The sequence below is a fragment of the Eptatretus burgeri genome, chromosome 3, assembly GCF_056783735.1.
Source record: "Eptatretus burgeri isolate ZD-2024b chromosome 3, Ebu_testis_v1, whole genome shotgun sequence".
Taxonomy (NCBI): domain Eukaryota; kingdom Metazoa; phylum Chordata; class Myxini; order Myxiniformes; family Myxinidae; genus Eptatretus; species Eptatretus burgeri.
The window spans coordinates 89,641,538-89,659,313 of record NC_140963.1 but is presented as its reverse complement, the minus strand read 5'-3'; the positions used below and the strand labels follow the sequence as shown (position 1 = coordinate 89,659,313).

Here is a 17,776-nt window from a genome sequence, read left to right as displayed (position 1 = left end):
GACGACCAGGGCAGAGAGAGTGAGAGCGACGACCAGGGTAGAGAGAGTGAGAGCGACGACCAGGGCAGAGAGAGTGAGAGCGACGACCAGGGCAGAGAGAGTGAGAGCGACGACCAGGGCAGAGAGAGTGAGAGCGACGACCAGGGCAGAGAGAGTGAGAGCGACGACCAGGGCAGAGAGAGTGAGAGCGACGACCAGGGCAGAGAGAGAGTGAGAGCCACGACCAGGGCAGAGAGAGAGTGAGAGCCACGACCAGGGCAGAGAGAGAGAGTGAGAGCGACGACCAGGGCAGAGAGAGTGAGAGCGACGACCAGGGCAGAGAGAGTGAGAGCCACGACCAGGGCAGAGAGAGAGAGAGTGAGAGCGACGACCAGGGCAGAGAGAGAGAGTGAGAGCGACGACCAGCGCAGAGAGAGAGAGAGAGTGAGAGCGACGACCAGGGCAGAGAGAGAGAGTGAGAGCGACGACCAGGGCAGAGAGAGAGAGTGAGAGCGACGACCAGGGCAGAGAGAGAGAGAGTGAGAGCGACGACCAGGGCAGAGAGAGAGAGAGTGAGAGCGACGACCAGGGCAGAGAGAGAGAGTGAGAGCGACGACCAGGGCAGAGAGAGAGAGTGAGAGCGACGACCAGGGCGGAGAGAGAGAGTGAGAGCGACGACCAGGGCAGAGAGAGAGAGAGAGAGTGAGAGCTACGACCAGGGCAGAGAGAGGACGTGAGAGCAACGACCAGGGCAGAGGGAGAGGGTGAGAGCGACAACCAGGGCAGAGAGAGGGTGAGATCGACAACCAGGGCAGAGAGAGAGTGAGAGCAATGACGAGGGCGAGAGGGCAGAGAGAGAGTGAGAGCAATGACGAGAGAGAGAGTGAGAGCAATGACGAGGAAGAGCGCCGACCAGGGCAGAGAGAGTGAGAGCGCCGACCAGGGCAGAGAGAGTGAGAGCGCCGTCCAGGGCAGAGAGAGTGAGAGCGCCGTCCAGGGCAGAGAGAGAGAGTGTGAGCGCCCACCATGGCAAGAGTGTGAGCGCCGACCATGGCAGAGAGAGAGAGAGTCAGAGCTCCGACCAGGGCAGAGAGAGGGAGAGCTCCGACCAGGGCAGAGAGAGTGAGAGCGCCGTCCAGGGCAGAGAGAGAGTGAGAGCGACGACCATGGCAGAGAGAGTGAGAGCAACTACCAGGGCAGAGAGAGAGAGAGAGTGAGAGCGACGACCAGGGCAGAGAGAGAGAGAGTGAGAGCGACGACCAGGGCAGAGAGAGAGAGTGAGAGCGACGACCAGGTCAGAGAGAGAGAGAGTGAGAGCGATGACCAGGGCAGAGAGAGTGAGAGCGACGACCAGAGAGAGAGTGAGAACGACGACCAGGGCAGAGAGAGAGAGTGAGAGCGACGACCAGGGCAGAGAGAGAGAGTGAGAGCGAAGACCAGGGCAGAGACAGAGTGAGAGCGACGACCTGGTCAGAGATAGAGTGAGAGCGACGACCAGGGCAGAGAGAGAGTGAGAGTGAGGACCAGGGCAGAGAGAGTGAGAGCGACAACCAGAGAGAGAGTGAGAACGACGACCAGGGCAGAGAGAGAGAGTGAGAGCGACGACCAGGGCAGAGAGAGAGAGTGAGAGCGAAGACCAGGGCAGAGACAGAGTGAGAGCGACGACCTGGTCAGAGATAGAGTGAGAGCGACGACCAGGGCAGAGAGAGAGTGAGAGTGACGACCAGGGCAGAGAGAGAGTGAGAGCGACGACCAGGGCAGAGAGAGTGTGAGAGCGACGACCAGGGCAGAGAGAGAGAGAGAGTGAGAGCGACGACCAGGGCAGAGAGAGAGTGAGAGCGATGACCAGGGCAGAGAGAGAGTGAGAGCGAAGACCAGGGCAGAGAGAGAGAGAGAGTGAGAGCGACGACCAGGGCAGAGAGAGAGTGAGAGCGACGACCAGGGCAGAGAGAGTGAGAGCGACGACCAGGGCAGAGAGAGAGAGTGAGAGCGATGACCAGGGCAGAGAGAGAAAGAACCAGTGTGTCAGGCACAGCTTTTTAGTCCCTGGGGCAGGTGGGGCCAAGGAGCCACACATCAGATCTTCCGAGGCGGCCTGGGGCCAGCTATTGGGCTCCATTGGATCTTTTGAGCTGGCCCTATGCCAGCCATTGGGGGATGCCCCCTGCAGCCACGCACATTCTGCTGCCTGCATGGATATGCCCTCAGTTGACCCTTCTGGCTGTTGCCAGGAGCGGAGCTCCGCACTTAACATGGGGAAATCACTTTTCCTCTCATCCATCCGGGACGAACCCCACAAGTCCAAAAAGGTCCATGGCACAAAGCCAGGGCATGGGGCAATGATTGTGGTGGGGGGGGGGGTCATGTCCTGGTCCATTTATCGGTCATGGTCATGTTCAGGTGGAGCGGAATGAACAGGGATAAGGGAAACGAAATACAGCATGGGGTAGACCAATAAATTGCAGTACAGGGTAGACGTCCATCCAGACGAATACACAAACAAGGACTTCGTGGGGCTTTAAACAATGAAGGGAAATTTGGCGTGCACTTCTAAAAGCCATGGCTTTGGCGAAGGTTCCAGAATGCTGGTGTTATTCGCACATGCCGAGAAGCAATGGCAGTAAAATAACGCATGCCCTATGTGATGACTGCAGTCATGGCACACGTCATTAAGGCCTCGGTCACATTTGCCACGGCGGCCGTGGGGTCTCCAAAATCTACGGCCACTAGCAATTATATAGCGGCCGCAGTATTTCCACGGTCACACAATGTAGCAGTCACATATGTTTTTATTTTTCGGGGAGCCGCACGGCGTATTTATAAATTATGGAGACCGAAAACGTGGAGTTGCCGTACAGTCTTTGATTTGATGTCGCACGGTGACCTTAGGGCGCTCCTGCGGCGGCCATAGAATTTTCAAGGCAGACGCAAGGGGAATTGCAGGGGGGCCCTAAGGCGAACGTGCTGCCAGACGGACGGCAATGAATGGGTTAATTTTTTTATTTTTTTTTTTTTACCAGTTTTTTTTTTTGGCTTGTCGAATTGCTACGGCGAACGTAGAAATGAAAAAAGTTATAACTCCACGTTATAATTCCACGGCGACCTTACGGCCTGTAAAATATAGCCATATGGCATAGGGCCACCCTGAGGCCACCTCAGAAACTCTGTGGCCACCGCACGTTTCTGTCAATTCAGAGAGCGCACGGCCGCCGTATCCTCGCCGTAGAGCAAATGTGACTTAGGCCGAGGTCTTAGAAATTGTGGAGACCGAAAACGTGGGGTTGCCGTACGGTCTTTGATTTGATCTCGCACGGTGACCTTAAGGGGGCCCTGCGGTGGCCATATAATTTTCAAGGTAGCCTCAAGGTGCCCGCAAGGCGACCGCAGGGGGCCCTAAGGCGAACGTGCGGCCAGACGGACGGTAACGAATGGGTTAATTTTTTTTATTCTTTTTTTTACCAGTTTTTTTTTCGGCTTGTCGAATTACTACGGCGAACGTAGAAATGAAAAAAGTTATAACTCCACGTTATAATTCCACGGCGACCTTACGACCTGTAAAATATAGCCAAACGGCATAGGGCCACCCTGAGGCCACCGCACGTTTCTGTCAATTCAGAGGGCGTACGGCCGCCGTATCCTCGCCGTATAGCAAATGTGACTTAGGCCTAAGCGCTGAAGTTGCTATTATCCCAACAGATTTGGAGGGGGCTTTAGCTACCCAAACCAACGCATTTAATTACATAATAACTCTTACAGGGAAGGCGCTATTCGTTACGTACATTCTGTACATGACGGATATAACTATTCTAAGAGTCTACATGCTGTGTGCATTTCAATTTCGGCATGCGGTTTATAAAACTGTAACAATATATATCCAGTCTATATATGTAGTTTAGTTCATGTCTGTGTGTCACAAGATGTCTGTTAATTATGTACTCTTTGAACATCAGTTGCACGCTGACTACACGTATGTCTATGAATTACATACTATTGGAATGTACCCCCTTTTCAACCTTTAGACCCTTTTGACTGCTGAGACCCGTTAGACCTTTGAAGACCCTTTAAGATGCCCAAGACACTGAAGACCTGTTTCAACCCCCAAAAGCCCAAAGACCATTTAAACCCTGAAGACCTCTAAGACCCTTAATACCCTTGATAAATGATATGATATGATAAAACATGAGTTTGCTAGGTGACAAGAACAAGCCGATTACATTTTGGTGTGTGACGAGGATGAATGGTCCGGATTCAGATCCGGCCTATCGGTAGAACACAAAACTTAAACTGTTCAGCCTGGCGGAGGCATGCGCTCTACCGTGTGCCAATCTTGTTTTCAATGAAATTATTCAACTCCACAGAAAAATAATTTGGAAACATTTCCTGTTTGGTTTCAGGAAACCCATCTTGACAACAGTCTGTCGATGTTTAGAAAACTACATTTTGGTTTCAAGTTATTTTGTTCCATCTCTTTTCTTCCTAAGTTATCTGTTATTACTCATCAGCTGTTGGCTGCATAATACTCTCATAATTTTTTACTTTCATTCTCATAACAGAGATCCAGGATTAGCAAGCTTGTGGGAGCTTCTTGCGAGAGTCATTCCAATATTCTCACCATCAAAAGCTCAGGTAATAAAAATAATAGTCTTGATTGGTTAAGGGAATTGATCAAGTATTTGTACCTACTCACTTGTACGTAAAATGTGTCTTGGTGCTCATTGTATGAAGTTGAGGGCCACACATTGGCTAAAATACCGTCCCAAGTGGTTCTTGGTTGCACATTTTCTTAGCTCGTCAGAAACTCACACTTGAGTGGGATTTTGTGGGTCTTGAGTAAGACTATTAAAATTTTTAATCACTCACAAAGTAGTTGAAGACGAGATCCTTGAGAGCCTTTAACGTCCACCTTGATGAGTTACCAAGTCATTTTCAATTTGTTGGAAATGTATTTATTGTACATGTTTGATAATATATCTTGAGAATGGGGGTTAAGTAAATAAGAGAAGTGGAAAAACTTCTTAGCAAGGGATTGTGACATCGTGTACCACAATATGAAATTGTGATGCAGGACTACATTTGAGACTCAAATCGAAGTCGAGTGTACGAAAATGTAAGAATTTGAAAAACTGTTCAGATGTCATTTTGAATTCCGTATGAAGTACTCGATTTGTTCGGAATGACTTTGCTCATGGAAAACCATTTAATTGCATTACAAGTATCATGGTTTCAGCTTTGCTGGACATAGTGATTGAAAAGGTTCAAAACTTACAGGAAAACAAATAGAAACTGCTTGTTGAAGAGATCAAGATCATGATTAGGATTAATGGCATTCATTTTATGATTTTTTTTTTCACACTATCACGAGTATATAGCAAGAGGAAAGTCAATTTCAAAATGGGTTGACCTGTTTGTGTTCCCATTTTAACCCCTGGCTCATGATATTCAGAACCCAGGTCCAAATACCATGTGCCATACCTATTTGTCCATTGTCTGTTGGTGTCCTTGCAATTCATGTAAAAGTATAGTGGTGTCAACTGATATCTTTGTCCTGCGTGTGATTTGTGTACAAGCTCCTCCATTAGCTTTAGATCAATGTAACATTTTAAAAAAGTGAATAACATATATCAAGGATGAATATAATCAAAAGAAAAAAACATATTTGGGAGGAACAATTGGAAAAGTATTCATTAAATTTTTCGATGCATATGAAGTGTGACGATAATAGTCCAGGACTTATTTTCAAACCTTTTACTTTTCTTGTACTGATGCTATTACCATTTAAATCAGGCATCTTGTCAGACTCGTTGTACACCACTTTTCTCACCTATGAAGATATCTTTGGCTATTTATTCTTTCTAACGAACCACAAGTGTTTATTGACTGCAAACATAAATATAAAAAAAATATTCCTTGCTAGTATAGAGCAGGGTATTAATGGGTATTCAGGGTGTCAAGGGGCCTAAAGGTATGGAGGGATCTAGAACTCCAACACATGGACGCACACAGACATGCATGGTTCCTTTGATTTATAGATGGTTATTATTACTGTTTACGTGTTCCCAGAAAATGGCCTTGAGTTGTTTTTAAATGAAAGGTTGTACTGTTTAACATTTGCTATTTCCATATAATTATGAGCTTGTCACATTCAAAGTATGTGCCTCCTCTTCACACCTCGACTTGCGCACACTCTGTCTTGCCTGGGTTTGAACCTCAGCCCAGCTATAAACTGTCATTCTGGTGTTTCATAGGCAGGGTGATTGATCAATATGTGCGCAGTCCTTCGGATGGCATTAAATTTGGTGTCCCGTCTGCTGACATTAGTTCGTGGGTGCTAAAGATCTCACGATGTCATTCGTGAAGAGTAGGTGAGCTATCGCCAGCACCCTGGCCAAATTCCATATTCCTGCCCTGATTTCCTGCGTCAGAGTGACGACGCGTTTAGGTTGTAACCCCAGGCAAGAAAATGCTTTGGCAGAACCAACTAAACGCTCTGTATAGAGCATGGTTCATGATCAAGCATAGAACAGTTCAAGGCCTGCCTTTTGGACAGCAAATCAGCCTCTCAGCTGTACTACCAGGGGCAGTTTTAACAGGTCAGAAATATTTTCCAAAAGCGCTCGCACAAACACAATGATCCAACAACTACCGAAAGCCTACTGACCTACCAGTTTGTTTGATTTAGTTGTTACAACAGCTCTTGGTCATGCAGCTGAGAGGCTGCGCTGCAGTCCAAAAAGGCAGGCCTTGTCCTGTTCTCAACTGTCGGTGGATCTTTTATAACTTAGGAGGCAGCAGAGTTTGCTCACTATTCCAGGAGTTGCTACAAACAACTTTGTAAAGGCTCCTTCATATTACTGAACAGATAATTTCTCACAAAACCTTTCATGTTGGATTTCCAATGGCCTTTGTTGTGCCTTCTTGGCTTAAACAGGAAGAAGTTACAGCTTGGCTGGAGGAACTTGCAGAAGCACATAGTCGATACTCCAAAAAAAATTTTTTTTTTTTTTAGACAACAATAAATTGATGAATGGTGTTTATTTTTTGTTTTTTATTTATTTATTCCAACACAAAGCAAATGGCAGGCAGTGCACATCATCTGAATTTGTGTAACCAAAACATCTCTGTTTACAAGCAGCGATATTTTTTATTACTTTTATTTTATTTTAAGAACTTACGAATGCAATATACATACCATGAGTTAGAGAAATGCACATTCTGTACAAGATTGAATCTCAAGAATGCGTTATTCACTGACTTTCCTTCTCGTGAATTGAACGTGAACCTGTTATGTTTTGTGGAGATAAAGTACTACCTTGTCATTTATCGCATGTCTCAACCGAGGTAACGTGATTGAAGGTTGCCTTGAGTAAACATTTTCAATCGGCCTTCACGTTTTGTGCGCAGGGTGGAATTGTGGCTGCAAAGGTTGCGATGGCACTCGACGCTGGCAGAGCAAAGGTTCGTGGCTGTATGGTCTGATCTCATCATTCTTATGGCCCTCGTGAAGGTTATATATATACCATGAAGGATCCTCATGAGGCAAAGTGTTCAGTCCTCCAGTTAACTCTTATATGGTTCTTTAACATCGACATTGCAGAAAGGACAACCGGCTTAATTCTCCCTTTCAAAGAACAGCTTTCTCCACAATAGGATGCCCCTCGATGAAGCCGAAACCAGTCGTCATTTTCTAGTTAGATCAAGTTCCAGTCGGAACAAGACGGAGCATTTAACAAGGCAGAGCTTCTCCGGAGTATTTGTCTCGGCGACATTTTTCACACAACAAACCACTGCGATTAAAATCACGTTCTTATAATCTACCAGATGCATTTTAATTGTAAAATTTATAACCCGATCGATGGTCATCAAAATCGCATATGATTGTCATCCAAAAAGGTCTGTCATACTGATTGTAACTTTTCAAGTAAAATATCTCGGTGATCACAAAATGACACGTTCTTTACTGATATGTCTGGTGAATAAAGCGTTTACACACTTTGTTTTGATTCAGGAATTAAAATATTTGTTTCCAGTACTGATGACGTAAGTGGCTGTGGCAGGAAGCTTCCGTAATAGCAATGATCACGACCCATTCTGGAAGTGAGGAATGTCAGACAATGTGAACTTGTTCACCAAAATGAAAATCGAACTTGAGAACAGACGCTTTGCATTTGCTGAAGAGGTTAATACTGGCTCGTCCAGTTCATTAAGGACTCTTAAGAAGGAATGTTTCTATGCTGGCGTCAAAAAAGATCTTTGATCACTGGATGAAGTGCATTGAAGGGGATGTGGATTATGTGGAATGATGTGATATAAGGTTAGATTTGTCGGTGGTACCTTCTGTTATGTAGGTGGGGTGAGAACTTTTTGCATGACCAGGTGACATGTCCAAGTTACTCCATGAGCATTAGATCACTACAGAAAAACAATTTGCCTGCAACTGTGTTAATGGTCTTCGGGGTCTTGAGGGCCTTGGAGATCTCAAGGGTTTTGGGGGTTTGAAGGGGGTTTAGGGATTTAACAGGTCTGAGGGGTCAAAAGAGTCTTGGGTGAGGGGGGGGGGTGTTAAGGGCCTTTGGATCTTGGGGATATTTTTGGTCTTAAAGGGTATTGGGGGTCTTAAAGGGTCATGGCAGTCTTCAATGCCTTGAGGGTCTTAGGGGATGTGGGGGGTCTGAAGGGTCTTAGTAGTCTTCATGGTCTTAAAGGGCCTTAAATGTGGGGTCTTGAGGGTTTTAAGGGGTCTTCAGTACTCTTAAGGTTCTTGGGGGTCTTAAGTGTCTTGGGGGCTTCAGGATCTTTGCCGTCTCTACGGACTTTTGAGGGTCTTAAGGTTCAAAACAGTCTTCGGGTATTAAGGGGTATTCAGGGTGTTAAGGGGCCTAAAGGTATGGAGGGATCTAGAACTCGAACACATGGACACACACACACACAGACATGCATGGTTCCTTTTATATATCAATGGTTATTATTACTGTTTATGTGTTCCCAGAAAATGGCCTTGAGTTGTTTTTAAATGAAAGGTTGTACTGTTTAACATTTGCTATTTCCATATATGACCTTGTCACAATCAAAGTATGTGCCTCCTCTTCACAGGCTGCACCCATGCTTGCCGCGGTAAACTCACTAGCCAAAGGGACGCGTAATGCCGGCTGGCTGCGTCTATCACAACAAGCAGCCCATTTATACCCAGGTATATCCGTCATTACTATATTGATTTCTGCCGACTTGGACCACCTTAACCAAAGCTTCTGCACTGCTAATTGTGACGAATGACCTCAAGAAAGCAAAAATTGTCTTGGATTATGGGCAGGTGAGATGAGTTTAATACACTGCAAGCACAGATGAAGAAGTGCTGCCACACTGGCCCGTGTGGAATTGCCTCCAGAACCTTTTACATAATTGTATTTATTTATCTCTCCATGTTGATATAGTTTCCACAGTGATTTTGAGTGGAATTGTCTTTTTATGGTGAGCATTTTATTGCCGATCACAAGTTTCCTTGGGTGCATTAAGAGGCAACCACAAAGTGTGTATGTGGCATCACACATAGATCAGACTCGGTGGGTTTGGCAGATTACTGACAATCCGATCACGACTAGGTGGGTTAAGTTTTTCCGATCAGGTCTGATCATGACCTGATAATTCTGATACTGCCTTCGTTTCCAGAAGTTTGGAAATGGGACCTTTTAACACTGCAGCTTCTGATCAAATTTGAACGTCTAGAATTTTAGATGCTCGTCCAGTGTTTGATACCATTGTAACCAAAATTTATTGAATAACAAAAAAAATACTCCAGATGTCGACTCAAAATATATCGTGTTTAATCCTTTCAAAAAAACATGAACTCGAGTAGAAACAATAAATATGAATATAAAAATAAAAGCATGATCAAGTTGTGTGTGATCAACCTGAATGTGAAACGGCCAATGATGCCGACATACCTGCTTTTTGATGTTACTTCCTGTGTTTATTTTCATCTATGTTTTATTTTCTTTACAAAGATGACCCATCATCCTGGGCCTGTTTGTTGGCCTCTTGTCACGGTGCTGGTATCTGGGCCCAGGTAGAAAGTGGCACTGGGAGCAGGGCAGTGCAGGACTGCAGTGCTTCATTGCATGAGGTCCTGAAAACAGCTGGTGGGTCACATATACAGACAATTGATTCTTATACATAATATTGAGTATATTTATCGATGTTTTTCATGTGTCGTGATGTTTGTCATCGTTTATTATTGCTTGTCCTGCAAAACAGTGACTCAGCAAGATGGAAAGACCCAATGGCTGAGAGCTCTCCCGAAATGGGGCCTTGGACAGGCTGTGGCCAGCATGTTGCAGAGCTGCGACACCAATCGTGCGGCGAAGCTTTGCAAGGAAGAGGTCTTACCAAGCCTTTAATCGCTGTCATTAATTTTCTCCATTCAATGAAAGCTAGTCCATATTACATGAGGTGTTCAAAATATTCTAGGAATGGTGTGCTCATAATAGTCCAATAAATGTTTGCATCGTTACCCCAATGTCAATTTAACCTCACTGTTCCATGAACCTCACTCTTGGTGAAAAATTTTTAAAATAACAAAAAACAAACAAACAGCCAACCCTTTTTTTTCTTCCAATCCTGTATACAAACATGTACATATTGTTAGTAAGGAAATATTTTTGATTCCTAATTCTATATAGTTGGAGACAATAAATATAGTGTTTCTTGGATTATTGTGAGTATGCTGCATCAATAACTTGTTGCAAGTGCCACATAATTAAATTACTGTCGTTACCTCCAGCACCAAAGGTGGACGGAGATTGTGTTTTCACTCCGTGTCTGGTTTGTCTGTTTGTGAGCAGGATATCTCAAAAAATTGTGTATGAATTCAGACGAAATTTGGTGGACAGGTTAGGTGTGTGACGAGAAAAAATTGATTTGATCTTGGTAAAGATCTGGATTCAGCAAGATCCGGATACAAGAACTTTTTATTTTTACAAATGATTCTTCACCATTGAGAGATGGGGCCAAAAACGATATATAGCATGATATTTCATAAAGTTGTGGACAAGTTGACACAACTAGGTAGATGAGTTGGCTCGGTGAGAATAACAAGCCAATTCAATTTTGGTTCATGTCCAAATCCAGATCTGGCCCATCAGTGGGATACAGAATGTAAACTGTTCAGCCTGGCGGAGATATGTGCTCTACCGAGTGCTATTTGAGTTGATTCATTTGATTGTCTTCTGGGAATTTTTTTCATCATTATTTCATCTTGCAGACCATGCTATTGTAGCTGTGATATCTTTCGCACAGATGGCAGTCTCCCAAGAAGCAGAGACGTCCTTTCTCGGTGCAATGACGGAACATTTGGTTGCCAAGCAGGATGCGACAGCCTCACATGGGTCACTGACTGGCATGAAGAAAGCTCTTGGCCAAGAACCTGGCTTTGTTTATGCTTGGCAGGTGGGAGCTAAAAATTGTTTTAGTTTTATCTTCATTCGATCATAACCAATGTTTCTATCAACATGTAGTTGAGGTGTTCAGACTTTTTATTTAAATCTGCTCAATTAATTATTTTTTAACACTGACAATCCTTGTTGTAAGTGTCCAAACCGCAAATTATACATGGAAATGTGGAATAAAATTGCCCGTTCCCTTTTATCACATTTTGACTTTGTGTGCAGGCACTGGCAGAGATATATCGATGTGAAGGCAAAGTGCTTGCCACAGAGTTCTGCTACAGGCAGGCCCTGCAGAAGGCCTCACAAAACAGAGACAGACACAGCAAGATCGGCATCTTACTTCGGCTTGCTCACCTTGCTGTTTCACTCTTGCAGGTTGAATGGCACCGTGATGCATCCACACACAACATCACACTGATACGACAGGGTGGCGTGAAAGTAGCTTTACGCCTCCCAAATAAAGTAATCGTTCTTAAACTTCTTTAATATGCAGGTTTTATTGTGCATTACTTACAAGAATTAATCAGTCATTGTATCTGCATGAGCTCCATCATTCTACTTGCACCACTGAATTTGTCGCAAAGTCCTTATAGACATCTTGAATAGCACTTCTGGAGTCACCTGTGCGAAATGTGTCAGGCGTCAGGTCAGGTCAGATCTGTGACTTGCTGCAGGTACCATGTAAACTTGTACTAACCTGTTCCATGGTCGGGTTGTCGGTGATTAAACGGTCTCCCCCACCGGGTTTCCTGGTGAGGAGGGTGTATGATATGGACACCCAACAGGATGAAGAACAAAACCTGTCAAAGGGTGGAGGAGCTCCTTGTGAGCAAACAACCATCCATATCTCGTGCACAACTGTGTCTGCCGACGTCCTGGAGTTGGGTTACTTTTTATGAGGAGGTTGGTGGCAGAATTTGCACTCTGGCCACCATAAAACCCTTCATTCCCCAAAACATTCTAAAAGCGTAAAAAAAAAAAATCTGAAAACCCACTCCATGGGAGTACCTCTTGTGCAGCTTCCCTTGGCAGGGCAGCTCACCGGATGACGGGATTTGGGCAAAGCCTTCAAGACCCACAATTTTTGATGATAGGAGGGAAACCATGGGATAACCTTCCCGGGTCAGATTGCGGTAGTGTGTCAGAGTGGTGCTGAGATATCGTCCACCAGACGGCAGTTTCCTTGGGTTAACCTGAGGCAGTCCCTTCGGGTGGGTGCCTGTGATGTCCTATCCCGAAGAGAGGATGATCACCTGTCTCTGTTATCATCTGAGCTCAAGCGTTTGGACAACGGTATTGCAGCACTCTCTGAGGTTCGGAGACCGGATTGCGGCGAGATCATGGCGGGTGGTTACACCAACTACTGTTCTGGTCGCTCTGATGGTTACCATGCCCAAGGAGTTGCTGGAGCTGTGTCCAATAAGCTGACTCCAATGATATTTGAGGTAACACCGGTCAACGAGTATGTCATGAAATTAAGGATTCGTCACTCCTTGGGTGCCATTTCCCTGGTCTCTGTATATGCTCCGACTAAGGCGAGTGAGCTCACCATGAAGGATGCATTTTCTGCCTCGCTCGAGTCTGTGGTTGATCAATGCCCCAGACGAGATACTCTTCCAGTCTTGGCGGATTTCAATGCATCGACTGGAACTGATAGGGATGGTTATGAGACGTGTGTTTGTCCCCATGGGTCTGGAAATGTGAACCTGAATAGCACTAATTTCCTTGACTTTGCAAGAAATCATGGACATAGGGTTGCTGGTTCATGGTTTCACCATCCAGAGGCTCATCGCTGGACTTGGTATTCCAATGCTGGCGGGGTGGCAAGGGAGATTTACCATGTGCTCGTTGATGGTCGCTGGAGGATGATCCAGAACTGCATGGTCTACCGGAGTGCTAAGTTCCTCAATACTGACCACAGGCTTGTTGGAGCAACTCTGAAGTTGCAGCTTAAATCCAGGAGAATGGTACCATCCCAGACTAGGCTGGATGTTGGCAAGCTCAAGTAAGAGAGAGTAGCTGAGGAGTTTGCGAACAGGCTGAGTGGAGATTTGGGGGGTCTGGGTCCTTTGGGGGATCCTGAAGAGTTGTGGAGTGCCTTCAAGACCACCATCCTTGATGTTGCCGGTAGATGTCTTGGAACTCACCGGAGGGCGAAGAGGAATTTTGTCTCTCAAGGGTCACTGGATACCATTGACCAGTCACAGGGCCAGGCTGAATGGCAGAGTTGAGCTGTTCAGGGAGCTGAGGCATAAAACTGTACGTGCACTAAGGATGGACAAGGAGGCCTACATGCGAGGAATCTGTGAGGGGGTAGAGCATCACCTGAGGTCAAGTGATTCTCATCCTGCTTACAGGGGAATTAGCACATTTCGTTCCTCCAAGCTCATCCCTCAGTGTATTGCAGTGAGAGCAAAGGGTGGTGGGCTCTTGATAGAGGAGTCCGAAGTGAAGGCCCGCTGGTCCGGTTACTTTGAGCGGCTGTACCAGCCTGATCCACCGGCTGTCGAGTTGGATGTCAGGGGTGTTACAATCACTGTTGCCGACGCTCCAATCAACTGTGGTCCACCTTCGTTTCTGGAAGCATAGGCTGCGGTGAACCGGTTGAAATGGTGTAAAGCTCCTGGGATCTGTGGCATCCATGCTGAACTTCTCAAGGCTGTTGGAAATGCTTTACTCATGTCATTGCATGCAGTTCTGTGCTCTGCCTGGAAAACAGGCATCATCCCAACTGACTGGAAGAGAGCCTTGTTGTCCCTCTCTGGAAAGGGAAGCGTGATCGCCAAGACTGCAACAACTACCGAGGGGTGACGCTGCTCTCAGTGCCGGGCAAGGTCTTTGCTTGGATAATTCTTGATAGGGTTCGCCACCATCTGCTTGAGCACCAGTGCCCAGAGCAGTCAGGCTTTATACCAAAGAGATCAAGAATTGACCGTATCCTTGCTCTTCGGGTCCTCACCGAACGCAGACGAGAGTTTTGGCAGGGTCTGCTTGCAGCCTATGTTGATCTCTGTAAAGCGTTTGATTCAGTGAATCAGGATGCCCTCTGGAGGATTTATGGTCTTCGTGGGGTGCGAACAAGACTGATCAATCTGATGTCTGAACTATACTCTGGTACTGAGAGTGCTGTGAGATGTGGTGATACCATCTTTGATTTATTTACAGTTGTTACTGGAGTTGGTCAGTGGTGTGTACTGGCCCCCACACTTTTTCAGCACTTTTATGGACTGGATTCTGGGGAGGATGTCGGAGAGATCAAGCTGCGATGCATCATTTAGGAACATCAAGATATCTGACCTTGATTTCGCAGATGATGCAGTCATCTTTGCGGAGACTCCAGATACCCTTTTGGGGGTCCTCGAGGTGCTGAATGAGGAGTCGGAGCTGCTGGGATGACGGGTTTCCTGGGTCAAAACTATGATCCAGGCTTTCAATGACACCTTGGGTGCTGCTATCCTGTCTGTACCTGTTTGTGGCAAGGATGTTGAGGTCACTGAGAGATTCACTTACCTTGGCAGTGATATTCATATCTCTACTGGCTGTGAGCCAGAGGTCAATAGACGTCTGGGTTCGGCCTGGGGAGTCATGGATTCACTGGATCATGGGGTGTGGCGCTGCCGGTACCTGTGTGGTGGGACGAAAGTCCGAGTCTTCAGGTGCTCGGTGCTTCCACTTTTGCTCTATGGATGTGAGATTTGGACTCTGACCAGGGATCTGAGATGGAGACTTAATTCCTTTGGTGCCAGGTCTCTTCGGAGAATCCTTGGCTATCACTGGTCAGACTTTGTGTCCAATGAGCGGTTGCTGAGAGAGACTCAAATGAGATTTCTTACCTGCATCGTCCGTGAGCATCAGCTGCGGCTGTATGGACATGTGGCTCGTTTTCCTGATGCTGATCCTGCTCACCAGGTTCTCCCAGCGAAGGAGTCTGGGTGAGTGGAGGAGGCCAATGAGCCCACCACGTGCCTCGTGGTTGCAGCAGGTTGATCAGCATCTCAAGGAGACTGGGGATGGGCCAGGCATCTGCCTGGGGAATGGCCAGATGGAGGCCCCTGGAGTGGAGTGGAAAGTGGACGCAGCGATGTGCTACTCCGGTGCATGCTCCCATACCTGACCTGACCTGATCTGAACTGACCTGTGCGAAAGAGGCCACGACTGCTGCACTCAATTCTTCAATCATCCTATACCAGTTTGTGGACACTTTTTTTTCCTTGATAAAGCCCTACAAAGAGTTGTCTGGCTGTTAGATCTGGTGTCCACAGTCGAGGAGCTGTTGATGTTGGTGATCCACATCCAATGCATCTTTGAGGGAACGTTTCATTGAGATAGTCCTGAACATGCAATGCAAAATGCGTGGGTGCACCATCTTGTTGAAACTCGACACTTTGTCACTCCTGCGTCAGTGAGTCAGTGTTGGCACATAACATAGCGGGAGAGGGTGGAGGGTAGGGAGGTGCAAAAAAATTAGCAGGGGTAAAGCGACTTTCAGGCCATCCTTTGTTTGTAGCACACATTGGGGCCTTGGCCTCAGCAGCCTGGCCTTTGCTCATATCAGGCTGGTGGAGAGGAGTGGGGTGTAAAATTGTGGAAATGTAATTTGCAAAAAAGAAAGAAAAGGGGATAAGGAAGGGTAATAAAGTAGTCAGGAAGACGATTCAAGGGAAAGCAAATTGGTAAGAGAAAAGAGTTGGAGAACTTGGGGGTATACAAGTCTTATGCAAAGAGTCTTTTCTCGTATGAAGAGTCTGAAAGTTTTTTCCACTTTTCAAAAAGCTTGAGTAAAACACGTGACTTCTGTTCCAATGACATCAGGAACCATCACTGGAGACAAGATGTGGCATTGGCTGAAAATATTATGATGAAACGGTCTTTAACTTCTGTGATTAGTGTTGTTGGTGCAAGACAATTCCTTCATGGTTGGAGGAAACACATTTTGACCCACCTTCCTGATTCGAGGAGTGATTGAACATTCCACCGTTTTTACATGCTGACGATGTCTCCAGGTTACATACTTTGTTTGAATACTTTCCCTTCTCTTGGCAGGCAGATAGTTCTGACAAACGCTGGCCACCCTTGGCACAAGAGGCCTTAACAGAAGCTCTGCGTGTTGTCCCACAATGTCCACTTGCTCTACTCCTCAGGAGTCTGCTGCTATTTTCTACAAACAGGGGTGCCAGGTAGGAGCAGCAATCTGCTATTATATAGCACCCCCTCCCTCCCCCTGCAATTCCTCCTTGCTTCTTGTGCTCATCCACTACCGAGGTCGTTAAGTCCTGGAATGTTCCATTCACAGGCAGACCCGCATTGCACTCGAGCGGGTAGTTTATCGTACCTCAAAAGGCACAATGGCTTCTGTAGCCCGAGGCTATCTGCTTCGACATCTGGTTCTGAAAGATGATGAACAACTCCTGAAGGTATTTTATGTGGACATGTTATTTTCCTTTCCAACCCATAACTTCTGTAAATCATCATACACACTATATAATGATCCTTGTGTTGAGACAGCAAACTCCCAATCCGATCCTTATCCCATATGGTTTTGCTGCCATTTAGCTACATGGCAGAGGATGTTAATTATTGTGACCACATGTCAATCAGATCCTTTCCTTCTGCGATATATGTTTGGATTTGCTTTTGCAATATTTTCATTTTTGCAAGTAATGAATATATCTCCTAACAGGTACTGTGGCAGAATATTTGTGACAGTGAAGACGAGAGGATGGAAGATTTGTATCGCCGACTAGTTACTGAGATCTGATAAATGCACAGTCCAGCCAAGATCAAAAGTTTTACGATTTGCATGTCAACGAGTATCATTTTATTTTAATTTTTGCAAAACCCAAGCCACCACGTCTGTATCTTCAAACATTTTCCCTCTGAGATCATGTCATACTTTTGGCAACCTCTGAATGAATTAAAGCATCAATGTGAGGCACACGTTTTATTATAAAGCCTTTTATGGAAAACTTTTATAAACAGAGGGTTAGTATGTTCTGCGTTTGTGGTGGTAAAATTAAACGAAGCAAAGCAGCTCCCTGAAAATGGTCAGAGATTGTGGAATAGATGTTACAAATTGTGATTCAATGCAGAATATAGTGATCATGGAAGACTTATATCTGCCAGGTATATTTTGTGTCAAACGTTGCACATCACACAAGGAACTCCAACGCAGGAGAATGCCATTAGGCCCATCAATTGTCTGAGCAATCCTGCCAGTATGTACCCCTCAATTTCCACCACATATAGGTACCTATCAAATTCTTGTTTAAACCCATCCACTCTCTCTTCCACTACCTTTCCAGGGAGACCACGCATAAACTACTCACTGAGTGAAATACCCTGACCTTAATAACATCTCA

At 45.9% G+C, this 17,776-nt stretch overlaps 1 protein-coding gene across 5 annotated transcripts in view; it reads left to right on the top strand.

Moving 5' to 3' along the window:
* Positions 1–17,352, top strand: part of SKIC3 (SKI3 subunit of superkiller complex) — a 119,447-nt gene extending 102,095 nt beyond the window's left edge. For all 5 annotated transcript variants that reach the window (XM_085874432.1, XM_085874433.1, XM_085874434.1 and 2 more), the window contains 10 exons: positions 4,533–4,605; positions 7,381–7,434; positions 9,070–9,166; positions 9,978–10,112; positions 10,228–10,352; positions 11,269–11,418; positions 11,640–11,792; positions 16,461–16,594; positions 16,711–16,831; positions 17,098–17,352. In XM_085874432.1, the coding sequence (XP_085730558.1) occupies positions 4,533–4,605; positions 7,381–7,434; positions 9,070–9,166; positions 9,978–10,112; positions 10,228–10,352; positions 11,269–11,418; positions 11,640–11,792; positions 16,461–16,594; positions 16,711–16,831; positions 17,098–17,175 (1,120 nt within the window). In that variant the 3' untranslated portion in view covers positions 17,176–17,352. The remainder of the gene's footprint in view (positions 1–4,532; positions 4,606–7,380; positions 7,435–9,069; positions 9,167–9,977; positions 10,113–10,227; positions 10,353–11,268; positions 11,419–11,639; positions 11,793–16,460; positions 16,595–16,710; positions 16,832–17,097) is intronic.
* Positions 17,353–17,776: the final 424 nt, after the last annotated feature.